A 14,705-nucleotide genomic window follows, 5' to 3' on the forward strand; every position below is an offset into this window, starting at 1 on the left:
TCGATGGAAACATTTAGTGCCTATCTTCGGTGTCAGCAGAAAGAAAACATGTTGTTTTCTGCTTCCTTAAACTTTATTTAATATTCTGGAGATAAGGATCTTCTCCCTTTTACTTCCTCACAACAAACGTGCAGATGCGTGCTCCCCTACCTATCACTAAGTCACGTGGAATAAGAGAAATCCTTCTTCAGAAGGGTGTCTGTCCTTGTCAAAACATGAATTTCCACACCCCAACAGGGACACAAAATGATTGGTTATTGTATGCTCACATGTGATGCATTACTTCAGGTGTTCAGTTGCTGGTATCCATTTCCAGTTCTTTCTAGCAATATTGTTCATAACAAGAGAACAACAAACAAAAAAACCATTTACAGAAGCTTTTGCAATCAGATGAAACAAAATGGAATGGAAAATATGGACCAGCCCCTGTGCCTGGAAAAAAAAAACCAAACAGCATCTCCTCAAAAACTGCTACCCCGTGGCAGTCTCAGCGATGTACTCACCGCGATCAGGATCTGGAAGGAGCTGTGCATGACCTCGATGTACCGATACTCCAGGGCACAGCCTATCACAGAGATGTAGGAATGGCTGTCCAGCCCTTTGATGCCAGACATTGAAGCCTCCTTCCTTACACAGCCAGGACCATTTTCACTCCACCATGACTGGTGCCGGGAGATGTTGAACGTCAAGAGTTCACTGTCCTAAAGAGAAAAGTTTCAAAGAGATCTCCATTTACAAGTGTCTGAGATGCTGTCAGGTGGAGGCCATATGAAGTCAATGGAAAACCTCAAGTTTCTGACATCCCCACCCTTAAAAATGCTAGCACAGATCAAAATACATTTGCTTCATATTCCTTATTACAAAGTATTTCACAGGCAGGCTTCTGTGGTGGGAACCATTTCTGAGACAGTCCTGCAGCACTCCAAAGCTATTTTATCATCATGTAGCCCATTTCGGAAGCAGGTCTGGGCAGCTTCTAGAGCAGAAAGACAATTTCTAGGCTTCAGACCCAAGAACACTGGGTTCCTGCACCCAGAAAAGAACCCTCAAGTTTTGGGTTTGGGAGATTAATCTTGCAAACTTAGAAGAAAAAGTCAAAAAAGGCAGCACTAAGCATCCTGTCACAGAATCATGTGTTACGAGTATGCTCTTCCCAGCACAGAGTACTGAGAAATATGAACTTCATAACCCCAAAGTGAGTTTCAAAACCCAACAGATCTTCCTCTGTTCCTAGCTTTTAACACGTCTAACAAGTTCCCTTACCATTTTTGTCTGATTTCCTTCCATGTTCTTCACATATGGCACATCCATGTCTTTTGTTGACCTTACTCACTGCCGGCCTCAGGTCAGTTTACCCAGCCGAGCTGACCTCACAGTGATGGTTGCAGCTTCTTGCAAACACTTCCCCAGCAATTCCTTATCACCTCTACCCCGAGAGGGGCTTTTTGTTTTGCTCTTGTCTTTGCTAGTTCAATAACATAAACCATGCCACTGGGGGGGTTACGCAGTGAAACGCCACACAAGCGGTGCAGGAGTTTGGTTCGCAACTAGGAGCTCATTTAAAAATGACAACACTTTGCTCGCACTTGAGAAAAGAGTGGTACTCACTGGAGTACCTGGGAGAGCTTTGGGATTTTGAGCTTACAGGACATGGCAAACCCCGCCCCCCGCAGATGGTAAAAGACAAACTCAGAAGTGGCTGAATGAACTCATCCCTTCACAGATAAGTGCTAAATGCTGGGCACCCCAGCAGCCCTCTCAGGTCACTTTGATGTGGAATCAACTCCTTTCAGCCACAAAACAGGGCAAGGGATTGGAAGTTTTATTCTGAAGGATAGATTATAAAATGGATCAGGCAGAGAATCTGTGTGTCTCTACAGGTTAGAAATAGGTACTGGATATAAACACACCCGCCCCACACACACACACCTAACCGTTACTAAAAGTTTAAATCTATCCATACACTGCTTCATGCTGCTCATGCCAGGGTCCTACACAGTCCCTGTAGGAAAGAAGCAGCTCCCAGAACAGCAGAGCTTGGGGTATTTACACTTCCCAACATGGGAAACCTCACGCGGCAGCTCCTTCGCCTCAGCTCCCTGTAGAGTCAAGAGTGAAAAACAGATTCAGAGCAGCTAATCCAGGCTCCTGCTCTGAATTACGCTCTGAATTACCCTCTGGAGAAAGGACTTGTCTCTGCTGCCAGTACAGGGAGGCTAGCCAGGTAGTCCTGCAGATACACTTTTCTGTGTCTGTCTTTGTATCCAGGGGCAAACTTGAGTTACAGGGACAGAAAATTTAAATGCCAGCCAGAAAACCTGTGAATAGAAACCAACTGCACCGCTATGCACATTGTGTAGGTACCCTCCACTCCACCACAGATACTCAAAAACAGTTTGCAGAGCTGATATTAAAATATGCTGCAGGAAGCACATGTTAAGAAATGTGGACAATTAAGTGAGAAGACAGCTGCCAAACTCCTGACATAATCACCACAACAGATGGGATGTGTTTTACAGTAGATGGAGCAGGACATGGAGATGAAGTATGGCACCAGTGCGAAAGCAGCCTGACTAGTAAAGACAATAGGGAAAACTCTATTAACACTTGGGAGTTTAAAGGGAGCTGTCTGCATTTTAAAGGCTACAGGGAATAATTATTAGATTGGCAGCTACAGGATAATGCACATAGTGCAAGGTGCTGTGCTATCTTCATTTCTAGAGACATTTTTCTCTTCCAGCTTCTCACAATTTTGGTACAAGAGTCTTTGGCTTGCCCCCTCTGCTGGGCACTGCTCTTCAGTGGCCCACAGACATCCCATATATCCAGCAAATTGCATCTTTTCTGCAAAGCTTGTTCTTTCTTCCCCAAGTTTGCACGTTTCAGACACATGAATCTTCCCCGGCAAAAGCTTTTCCTCCTGGAGACAGCCATCCCTCCAAGTTTCTGTGCTCTCCTCCCTCTCACAAGCCACTTACCACTTTCTTAGGGAAGAAAAGAATCACGTTTCTCCAAAAAAAGACTCAGTTCCTGTTTCTCTGCCTGGGGCTTCCCCCAATTAGCACAGAAACAAAGCTGTTCCACAGGGCACTGAAGGAGCTACTCTTAACCTCCGTCCCCAGGGCTTCCCTCTCCCAGCTCACAGATGGTGCCTTCCCAAACCTTCTGCCTCACTGATGCAAAGAGCCCCTTCCATGCCTGCTCTACTCCTTACAGAGGCATCTATGTGTATTTGGCAGAAGTAAGAAACAGGCTGCTTTCCTTCTTGAATCTCCCTTTTGTCAGTCCTCATAGAATTGGCTCTGGCTTAACTTTGCTGCAGAAGCTGAACTTGCTTCTGAATTAAGCCTGAAAAAGCAGAACACTGCTGGGCTGGAGGTAGGCAGGTGGAAGAACAGTAGGTCCTAAGCACCACTCACTGCTTTTTGCCTACAATTATACTCCAACTTAGCAAAAAAGGAAAAAATTATACTCCAGTTAAGAGCAGATTGGAAAAACTGAGCACATTTGGATTCTAAAAGCACCACAATGACTTGCACAGAGGAGCCATCCCTCTTGCAGATGTAAAATGAATACTGATTGCACACTGGGATTGTGGATGTCCTCACGTTCAGAGACACCTTTCTGAATAAGCATCTGTCTGGAGTGCTGCAGGGCACGAGGGCAGCACAAATGAAAGGGTCTCAACATCCAAAGCAATGCTTGTGTCCTCGGAGGATACCTGTGCTGATGGGGCACAATAAAAGAGCATTCAAGAAAATCACTTAATTGACCTCCAGTTGCTCAGCGCTTGCTGGGAGACTGGGAAAACAACCCCAGGATGTCTCCTGTGGTTTGCCAGCTTCATTTGCGAGGAGATGGTTGAAGAGAAGTGGAACTACAAAATAGAAACAGCACACTAAAATCAGGAGAAAAGAGCCAGTTGCAAGCAAGTTTAGGGAACAGCTGTTTCCCAAAACCTCTCTGCAACACATCTGAAGTCTAAACACACTGAAATACTCCCCAAAGTGGTACGCAGGTTGGAAGATGTTAATCAGCCCCAGAAGCGAGCAAGCGCTGCTGTAAGGGAGAGGGATCTGTGTGTAACCACACTCCCCCTTGCTTTGTGACAGGCTGCTATTTGAAGGGCTATTGCTTCCTCTTTAACCTTCAGCCTGAAGAGAAATATGAGCAAAGAGTGATACAAGCGCTTTCTCGGGAGCATGTTGAAGGCCAGCCAAAAAAAAAGAAAAAAAAAAAATCACATGTCACTCTGAACTGTTGTACCACCTGGTTGCCATCCATTTGCCATCAGTGTGAGCAGGAAGGCAACAGCACTAGAACTGTAGTACCTACATTTTACAGAGTCTATTTTCCTTTCACAGCCTCACCCCACCGTGTCCCACAGGAAAACTCACACCTACATCTGACACCCACAGAGACAGCTGTGTTCCTTTCTGAAATGGTTTCCTGAAAGCTGTACTGAAATTATTTTCTAAGGGATACTATCAGAGATAGATTTCTTGTTTTTCACAGCCTTCTGAACTGCCTCCCCCCCAGATTTCCTTAATTATCAGGCAAAGCAGCACTATAATGGCTCTAGAAACAAATTGAGCCCTGTATGGGAGCCCCCAGAGCTTGGCAGCAGAAGAATTTTAAATCTTTTCAGTTGGAAACATTTCTTATCAAAATAGGAAAATAAAATGTTTATCTTTTAGTCATGTGTGCTGGGTAGCTGTATCACCCCGAGACAACAGAGAAGCACTTTCATTGTCTCTCAGCAGGCTTGTTGACAATGCCACAGCATTTAAAGGCCAAATCCCAGGCTTCCAGGTTCTAAATTTAAATGGAGGGACAGTTGTAATTAGGCATGCATTTATCCACCCTCCTCACAGTATTTTTTCCAGGTACAAAGTCATCCCAAGATGCCATCCAGATTCTCTGGAATACAAATAACCGCCCCATCTGACTAATAAGGGCTGCTTCCATTTCAAGAGGAGATTTAGACCACCACCACAGCTCTGGATTCAGATCAAAGCACTGGGTAGACAGACAATATAAAGAAAGGGAAAAAAAAAGTCACTATTCCAAGATGAATAATTCCAGAGGAAAAAGACAAAGGAATACATTGAAATACACAACAGCAATTCCTCAAACCTCTGAATGTTTCTTAAGTACATGATGAAGAGTCAATCAGCACAGCAGCTGGACAGACAGATGCTCATATGTCTTACCAGCAGGATTTTAATAATTAACTCAGACTGGGGGGTTGCAGGAGGGACTGTTTCACACTCGAGTAGAGAGGGAGCAGCTTAACATGTTATTTCAAGCACAGCCTAGAAACTTCAGAGATTGCTCCCAACAATCCACCTAACCAAAAGGCCAGATGGACAAAGAGAAAAGAGGGAGGTGGAACAGCAACAGACCAGAAGAGGAGGAACAGCAATCTGGAAATTCAGCTGTGATCCGCACCACAGAGCAGTGGTACAGCACCTTCAGAGGCTGCATTTCCCCCAGATGCAGCAAGTGTGCTCAGAACTGTGAGCAGAGCAAGTCAGCAAGGCAACGCTGCCAAAAGCCGCTTGGAGGCACATCACCATCTCACTGCCAGTGCTGAGAGGCAACCCTTCAAATCCAGATTGCTCTATCTCTTGCCTGCTCATTGGCAAAGCGCTTACAGGAAAGCTGGCATCATCTACACGCTTAGGGAGGCCCTTGCAGCAACAAGGAAAGTGCTTTCTTAGACACTTATGCTGATCCATTTGTGTCTGGCCACCTAATGAAGTTCTGCTGTGCCATATTTCACACTCTTATTCCTACTGAGAAAAGATTGCAAAATGAAAAAAAATTACAGGATAGAAATATAGAAACCAGTCCAGTTTAGCTCTTCTAGGAAGTAGAGAATAGATTCACAGAGCAGGAAAGAGCATTTTCCTTTTGGAAAAAAAAAAAATTCAGGGTAATTATCACTAGTGGTTAGGAGGTAGCTGGTTAGTAACTAGTTATAACTACCCTGGGCAGGGCTGGCCAGAGCAGGTTTCCATGGCCAGAAGACAGCAAGCACTGCTGGAGGAAGAGCACTTTAGGAAATGATGTGAAAGACAGGAGGAAAGAGAGGGTGGGAAGTGATGGGCAGACAACCCAACGGAGGAAAGAGTCAGTGGAGAAGTGTTTGCATGGGAAAGGAAAGCAAATAGCCAGCCCCCAAACTGCAGATCCACAACCATGCGCCTACCAGCCCATATTCTACTGACAACATGGAGTTTATAACTAAGAGATAGTCTCTTAACCCCTTTGCCAAATTGCTTGTGGGCTGACATGGGACCTTACCTCACAGACCCCGCAGCCGTGGCGCCCCTGGTTTCTGTTGTTGAGATCAGCCAGGCACAAGAACAAGCGTCCGTGCTCACCTCAGCCCTGAGCTGCACCAGCACCTCCCTGCGCGCCGCCGGCGCTCCCTCCCCACTCTGAGATCAGAGCTACCCACCACAGCACAAAGAGTTATTTGCAATAAGTGCACATAACCATTTCCTCATTTTTTCAATTCTTCAGGATTTCCTAAACTTGTTACAGCAGAAACACTTGGATCCTTTCCCCCCATTTTCACCCCACCCGAGTTATCACCTGTCTCAGTTGCACTGGGCTGTCATTACCAGCCACCAAGTTAACAAACTCCATTCTTTCTAGCTCACTGCCCTTTCTGCATTTTGTCATTATAAATTAGCTAGCTGCTGACAGAGATCTCCCTGGCAGGCTGCCCTTGTCAGGAATACAGAGGGGCGAGCACAGCGCTGGCAGGAACACTACTCTCCCACTCCCCCCCCCCGCTCTCTCCCACAGGCTCACCAGGAGTCACAAGGGAAACCACCTGAAGACCTTCCTCAGAGCTATCAGCCCCTTGAGGGACTTGCACAGGAACAGCCCTGTCTGAAACACTCCCCAGCACATTCGTGCTTAGTCTAGTACTTAATGAGTTAGTGTTTACCTGACCAGCTCCATCAGCCTCACTCCACCAAAGCTCTTCTTCTAATATTTGCAGTCTACCTGCTTACTGCCAGGCTAATTACAAGCTTTGACTTTGACTTCTTATTAGGAACTGAAGGAGAGCTTCCTCCCAAGGGCCCTGAGGACACACAGAGATACCTGTTCCTCTGCAGCACCCCTGGCTGATTCTGCCCTTGCCCCCTCCAAGAGCCCGTCCAACACTTGCTCATCCAAGCCCAGGTGCCCTTCTGGGATCTGATCCCAAGACAGAGATCGATAAGACTCAGCAGATGTCAGCTGGTGTTGGATTAGGTTTCTAGAGGTTGAGCAGGACAGCAATACTACTCTTGAGTGCAGCCTGCAGAGCACCACACTGTCCTACAGAAACCTTAACTCCTGTTCCAAGTGCATCTTTTGTTCTCATGTGGAAGTCAGGTTTCATTTGGCCATTACAAAGACCCAAATAACTTCAGTTAAAGGGGAGAAGGTGGAAAGAAAGCAGCATCATGAGTTTTTCTTACAAGACAGCCTTTTTAAATGAAATTAACTCTTTAAGAACAGAGGCAAGGCTGTAAAGGATTTTACCACCAAGCAAGCACAAATACTCTGCTGTGTTTGCCAGTTGCCGTCAAACTAACAGCATGAATTTCTCATTGCAGCTCTAGGGAGAAGTCCACTGAGTCAATAACAGCTTGTACTGCAGCCCAATTCTATAAAAAAAAAACGTCCCCAATCACAAGTGTCATCCTGTAGGCTAAATAAAGGTTCTTTGTGCGCTGGCTTTGCTAAAACAAGCCACAGCACAGAGCAAGGTTATGAGATGAAGCTCCTATGTAGTGGAGAAAGTGGAGTTTGTTGTGCTGTTTGAATTGCAGAACAGCAGCCCGGCGTGTTGCGGGGTGGGTTGGGATTAGTAAACACAAGTAATCAGCTGGCTGGAAGCAAACACTGGCTGTCAGAGAAGCTCCCAGAGCAGTTTATCAAGCCAATATTTCCTCTGCAGAAGGAAATGTTTAAGTAGTTACATAAAATTCTTTTTTTAGTTGGTCACAGCCAACACCGAGATCATCTCAGGCTGAGCTTCTAGATCATGAGTAATCACTGTTTTGGGCAAGAACTTTCTCAAAGTTTCTGTGGATAATTGAGAGGGGAATAATTGAGGAATTAGGAAGTTACATTTCCTTATCTGCAAAGGATTTATGCTGTCACTCATGACTCACTGTAGGCCTGATAAAGAAAACATAGCGCAGTTCCAATTATGACTGCAACTTAGATGTATGACCTGGGAATTTAGGCCAGATGTAGAGCGCTCCGAAATGAACCTGTATCCTATAATCGCTCAGAGTCTGCTAAGCTACAGGCACACTTAGTAATTCATTGCTACAGCTCAGGCTTAATTTAGGGCCTGCCTCCCATTTTTATTATTTCTGACTCACCCCTCATTAAGCAAGCAGCAATACTTAGCTTATCTAGCCTTCAAAGAGCTTCCCATATTAACCCACGATACCCCTGGCCAAGAGCCATGAATAGCCACCAATATATTTAAGAAGGAAGAATTAAGACACGGAAGCCACATCATGTCTGAGGCCACATCCAGGGGAGATGCACCAGCCTCCCCAGCATCCCTCTGGTTCAATCTCTGTTCAACAGAGACAAGAGCCTCTTCCAAACAGCGCAATGGGAAATATTTTCCCTGGTGTAGCAACAACCAGGTACCTACCCCTGTTGCTGAAGTGCACTAGGTCTTCAGCAGACCTGGGAGGCAGAAAAATATCCAGAACCGGTCAGGGATGGAGTTACAGCAAAGCCCTTGGTCCAAGTCAGCCCAGCCAGACCGAGTCCTCACTGCCGCTCTTCCCCGGGACCAGCTCGCAGAGAGAGCACACCCACTGCTGCATGAGGGCCTTCCCCTCCAAGTCACACACCTCCTTCCCAAGGTGTTATCAGATCACAAGAGGATCAGCTGTAATCTAGTTAGCTCATAGCCTTTCTCAGCCACCTCTGCATCGTGGCTGAGAATTAGCCCTCCAACCCGACCTCCCCTCAGGACGGGTCTGCTGCCAGGCTTGCTCTCACCTTTAAAAAGCAAATACACAATAAGGGCAGGGCTTACTCCAGTCACCACCTGCACTGACCGGCAAAGGGCTCCAGAAATCAGTATCATCAGCCTCCCATTTTTACCATACAAGCAGCAGTACTCCTCCATCCATAGTAAGGCAGCCCTCTCCATAGGCAAGGGGACAGGACCCGCTCCCAGGCACCCCCCTGCCACCCACCTGAACACCACCACCCCCGCCTCTCACAGCTAAGCTCCATCCCATTGATGCAAAACCTGGGCACTCACCCATAAAGCTCCTACTTACCTTTGAGAGCCCTCCCACTTCTAAGTAAAAGCAGATGATGAAGATGTTCCAGGTGACCCAAATTGCAGTCCAGATGGCATACTAGAAGGGAATGAGCGGGGGGGAGAGAAAGAAGCAATAAACATTAGGAAGTCATTGGAATTAGTTTATGTACATGTGATGCAGCTGGGGGCAGTTAAGTGCCCTGAGTCAGCAGTGCAACTCTCTTCTCTTCCTCTGCTTGTTTCCCATATGCAGATGGTCCCTTGCCTGATTAGAGACACAGGGGCAGAAGTTTGGAGGGAGTGGAAGAGCTTCTGCCATGCCTTTGTCCGGCACCTAGTTCTCCCTTTCTGTTGTGTAGCATCTCGGTGTTACTCTGGTACCACTAATAATTATCTGATACCTTCCAAGTTTGGAGCAAGTACAGTGAAAGTGCAGCACACTGAACAATGTGTTCCTAAGCACAGTACCTCCTGCTAAAATTGTTTACAACGCTCATGTCTGATTTCCCAAGGGCTTTACTCGGTTCTTCATTGCTTGCCTTATCCCACCAGAGCCAAAGCTGTGAAAGGCTTTGAAAGGCTCTGAAAAAAATGGATATTACTTACCACCACTATGTAGCGAGGTCTATATTGAATCGTGCCAAACAGGCCGAGGATAACGATGATGATGTGGAGGAAGTTGGCGAGGATAGGGGCCCACTGGTATCCCAGGAAATCAAACACTTGCCTCTCTAATGCAGCAAGCTATAAGGGAGAAGGAAAATGAGAGTTACAGCTTCTGGGCTCATGATGTTTATTCTCAAGGTTTTGACATGCTCCCTGAGCAAATCTCTCAGCAGCTGAAGGTGCTACTCCATTCCCAAAGCAATTTGCTGCCTATGAACCAGGTCAGTAGGACAGAACATGTGTTTGCACACACCCCCTTCCACTTTGTTCTCATCCCATCTCCTCCCATGGCTAAGCTAACGCTGACCAGTGAGCTCCAGTGCCTGTGTTGGGCCACGTCCTCTGTGCTTTGCAATGGGGAGGCGGCCCTGTCAGAGGTGAATGGCAGGACGGTGACATCTTAAATGGCTGCACCAGGACTTTCAAGAGCTCATTTGTCAGAGCCTTCAGCATCACTCCATCATTCCTGACACCTCTCATGCTTCTGCTCTCCAGCACACGTCCATCAAAGTGAGAGAGAAGAGGAAACTCTCTATTCCACCTTAACCCCGCAGAAAATGCTGCCACCCAGCAAAGAAATTCTGCAAACACATCGGTTTTCCAGGAGGACAGGCTGTGTTCCTCTCCTGCACTAATGACATGATTCAAGGCTAGTACTGCGTTCTCGAAATAAAACTCCATTACTGTTGAAGTGCTGGGCCTGCTTTTCAAATCATATTTGCATAAAGATGAGCTTTTCATCCACAGCCATCGTCTGTGCATCAGGCAACAACTGGTAACCTGGATCTGAAGGGCTGTGTTATGCCTGCAGCTGAAAGAGCACAGCAAACATGCAATTGCGTGCTAGCCTTTACATCCCCACAGCCTTTAAATATTGTGGCTATGGGCGAAACAGTGAGTGGAGGGGGCAAAACGGTTGCTGCAGGTTTTTCCCCAGTGCCCAGCCTTATGCAGAGACATCTTCTCGTTGCTTGTCTCCACTAACGCAGTGCAGCCAACCTTCCCCCATTGACCAGCGACTTCGCTGGGGCTGAGGCACAGCAGGAGATTTCCCTGCCAGGGTGAGAGTTCAAAGTCTGCTTCATTATCACAGTAGTATGCTGGGATTGCATTGTTGCATTTCATATTTATTTTGACTTAAATAAATAATTACAGTATACCATTGATAGTTAATATTAATCTGACTACTAATTAGACATTAACCATGGATGATCCTAGTCCACTGTGTGTGATCAGCTATGTGACATCTTTTCCTGGCTTGGCTTTTAAATGGGAGCTGGGGACCAAGCACTGGAGCATCTGTAATGGCTCAAAGCATTTAAGGATGTGAGTGGTTGCAGGTCCCAGTCAAGCCGCTCGATGAGAGAAGCCACATCTATCAAATGATCATTTTTCCTCCTTCTTCCTGCGTCACTGGGGAAATCACCTTCACACCTCTCTTGGGCTAGGAAGGTATTGCAATTCTCAACGCTATCTTGGAAGTTCAACAAAAATCTGTATTGCAAAGAAATTTAGAGCAGCCCTGTCTAAGGGAGATCAACCAGTGTGGGGGTCAGCAGCTTTCCCCCTTGACATCGCTCTTCACTGGCAAAGGGGCGCAGAGAGAGTGGGGAGGGAATGGAGACAGTCCCCAAAAATCTCTCTTCTGTGAAATAATTAGTCTTCCCTTTGAAGCGATGCATACTGCCCTGTTCTGATCAATGTGAACCCCCTGGAAGATGCTGTGAGATGGGCTGCACGGCCACGCGCAGGGCTGTGGGGCTGGACTGGGGCAAGCGCTGCTCATTGCACCGTTCAGCCTGCTCTCCCCCCGCAGCACAGCGGATTTTCTGTATCTCCTCAGAAACAGCAGTAATAGGTTAAACGCTTAATCTTTTAGGAGGGGATTAACGCACGTACCTTAACGATATTTGGAAATTTTGAATCCTGACTGGCTGGCAATGGGTCACTTGACTGTGACCGCTTCATCCAATCAGGCATTTAATTGGCTTTGTGCGTTACATTAACGCATGTGTGTGTGCCGCACAGAGCATCAATTAGCCGAGGGGACACAACGGGGGTGTGTTCCGCAGAGATAACACCCTGCTCAGCTTCGCCTCTTGCCTTCAGGCCCTGAAAAGGGGGATGAGGGCAGATCCTTCCTGCCCATGCCTTCTGCCGTGAGTTTTCCCACTCCAGAATCAGGGCATCCATGTCTGGAAAAGTGTTTTCTTCTCACAAATGAATGTTTGCCATTAGGGCTGTATAGAAGGGGAAAGCTTGTCCTTCCACAGCTTCGTGATGTTTCCGGGCTTATTTTGTCCAGGGAAGACATTGGTCTGTGAAGTGAGAGGTACCCAACCATCCTGGAGATGGACCTGCCAATCTACGCTGACTTCAGGCTGGGGCACAGCTCCTAGAGAGGTCCCTGGTCCCTGCCACACTGGATTTTTCCCCATGATTCCAGAATCCCAGAATTTCAGAATCACAGAATCACAGAATGGTAGGGGTTGGAAGGGACCGTCATACTTCCTTCTTCCTTACTGCACTTGCCCTTGTCTCCAGGTTGTTTCTCTTCTGATTTATGTTCCTTTGCCACTTTTTCCATTTTTTTTATGATTTTGTGTCGCTGGGTGCAGGCGTGACTCAGCTGGTACAGAGATCGGCTGTGGCCGTCTGCTGGCTCAGTGAAGGGGAGCAGGAGCTGGGTCAGTATGCTCCTGTGTGATGTGCAAGCTCAGGCAAGCTGTTTCCTCATTTATAAAAATAAAACCAATTTTCTGTAAGATGTATGTTGACGACGAGCACAAATGCTACTGATGAAACTCTACCACTGTATTGCTGACACGCAGGTAGTGAGTCTGTGCTGCAATCCAGCCATCAGAAATGCAGCCTGAAGTTCCCCTGGGCTTGTCCCCATTCCCCCGGGAATGTAGCATAATTAAGGAAATATTTGCTAAAAACAAATAGATAAACAACCATTTCACTCATTACACTCCAGGTCTGTGTGCAAAGCTTACCCCTGAAATGCTGCTGAGATTTGCAGATAAACAGGGCTGATGTTTGGGCTAAGCTGGCCCCGATTTAGGGTTGGGATGTGAAGAATGTGGTCGTTCCCTTCAGTCCTGGTTCCTTCAGTCTGGCTCAGAAACGGCAGGGTCAGGGTTTGCCTACGGGCACTGAGGGATCTGCATCCTCCTACTGAACCTCTCCTGGATCCCTCTTGTTGAGCAGGGGAATTGCCATCTTTGTCTGCTGCTGCCAAGTTTCTGCAGAGTAATACCCTTGCTGTAGCTTCCTTTACGATGATTCACAGTATTCTATTGAGAAAGCCTATTATATTCTAGAGATATTGGTTGTAAAGCAAAATTTCACAGATTGTGGCACAGGTTTCAACCCATTCAAAGCTGACAGGACCTTTCCATCAGGGAGGACAAATTTTTCTTCTTTATGACTATCCTTATTAAAAACAGGATTCCTTCTGCTCCTTTTGCTTCTCTAGCCCATAGAACATTTTTACCTTTCATTCTTTAAATTAAATGATTTGTTGCAGTACTAAAATGGGAACAGTTGTGGCAGACTTTTCTCTCCTGAAATAAACCACATTTCTGCTGATCGGAGTGAAACTGGAATAGCAAATAAGCACGTGAGGCAATTGTTAGCCAGGCAAACAAAACAAGCCAAAGCTCTCTGTTGGGCCATTGTTCATTTATACGGCCGGGAAAGATATAAAAGGCAGAGAAGATGCTCTGCGCTTTACGGAGGGTCCTATCACATAGCTCACTGAGCAAAAAAAGGCTTTGCCAGCCAGCCCGACAGGACATGCTCAAGGTCTTTACACCATTAAAACTTCACCAGAGAGGGAAGCTCTACCCGAGCTGGAGGGGAGTGTTGCCTGACAGAGCCCATTGCAAAACAGGAAAATGGTCTTAGAAAACATCTCAAAATGCACAACAGTTCCTTGTTGGGGGGTTCAAACCATTCCAGTTGCGTTTCCGATGGCTCTGGCAGGACAGTGTCACTGGCAGATGTCGACGCCAGCAGGATGATCCGAGCTGATTCAACGTGGGCTGATGGTGGGGGCTTGCTTAAATTCTGGTCCCTCAAATCTTTTCTATCCCCTCACCTTTGTCTTCTGTTGCTCCTGTCATGCTGATACGGTGGAGACTTCAACCTGTTCCCCTTGTGCCTCCATATTGCTAAAGAAGAAGGGATGCTGACGAACAAGTCAGTTACCTGTAATTCTTTAACTCCGCGTCCTTTATAGCCTGCTATCAAGGCCATGTTATCAGCTAGATTTGCTCTTCTTAACTTATTAAGCTTTTAAAGCCTTTAATCTTATTTGGTTTGGATCTGTGTCTTTCACTGCATTTCTGAAATCAATTGGGACAGAAAATAACAAATATCGCTTTTAAGATGTTGACATGACTCGTACAGATGCAGGAAAGATGCTCAGAAAGCCCGATGGCAGGTACCGATAGGCAAAGAGGATGTCCTACACACACACACACGTCCATATGTATCTGTTTCTGCAAGCAAACCTGCTTTTACACTTTCAAAGCTCAGCTTTAATAAAAGATTTCTTTTTTAAAATTAAGTGTTAGAAATAAATTTCCAAGCATGCAATAAATGGCGCAAATGGTAAAGGCTGATCCTACTGCTATGGGCCAGCCAGGAATTAAGGGAGATAGTCCTGCAAAAAAATAAAGAAGAAGAAATGTTTTACCCAGAACCCTAGACAATTTTCCAC

The 14,705-nt window shown here is 46.4% G+C and overlaps 2 protein-coding genes across 3 annotated transcripts in view; one reads left to right on the forward strand and one right to left on the reverse strand.

The window, feature by feature from the left end:
• BIRC7 (baculoviral IAP repeat containing 7) overlaps positions 1-14,705 on the forward strand; it is a 52,359-nt gene that overhangs the window by 37,312 nt on the left and 342 nt on the right. The gene's annotated exons all lie outside the window — the stretch shown is intronic.
• The window catches only part of NKAIN4 (sodium/potassium transporting ATPase interacting 4), a 55,765-nt gene that overhangs the window by 19,564 nt on the left and 21,496 nt on the right, over positions 1-14,705 (reverse strand). For both annotated transcript variants that reach the window (XM_054218614.1, XM_054218615.1), the window contains exons 2-4: positions 9,917-10,054; positions 9,327-9,407; positions 504-701 (exon numbers count right to left, since the gene is read on the reverse strand). In XM_054218614.1, the coding sequence (XP_054074589.1) occupies positions 504-701; positions 9,327-9,407; positions 9,917-10,054 (417 nt within the window). The remainder of the gene's footprint in view (positions 1-503; positions 702-9,326; positions 9,408-9,916; positions 10,055-14,705) is intronic.

The sequence above is a fragment of the Rissa tridactyla genome, chromosome 12 (assembly GCF_028500815.1).
Source record: "Rissa tridactyla isolate bRisTri1 chromosome 12, bRisTri1.patW.cur.20221130, whole genome shotgun sequence".
NCBI lineage: Eukaryota > Metazoa > Chordata > Aves > Charadriiformes > Laridae > Rissa > Rissa tridactyla.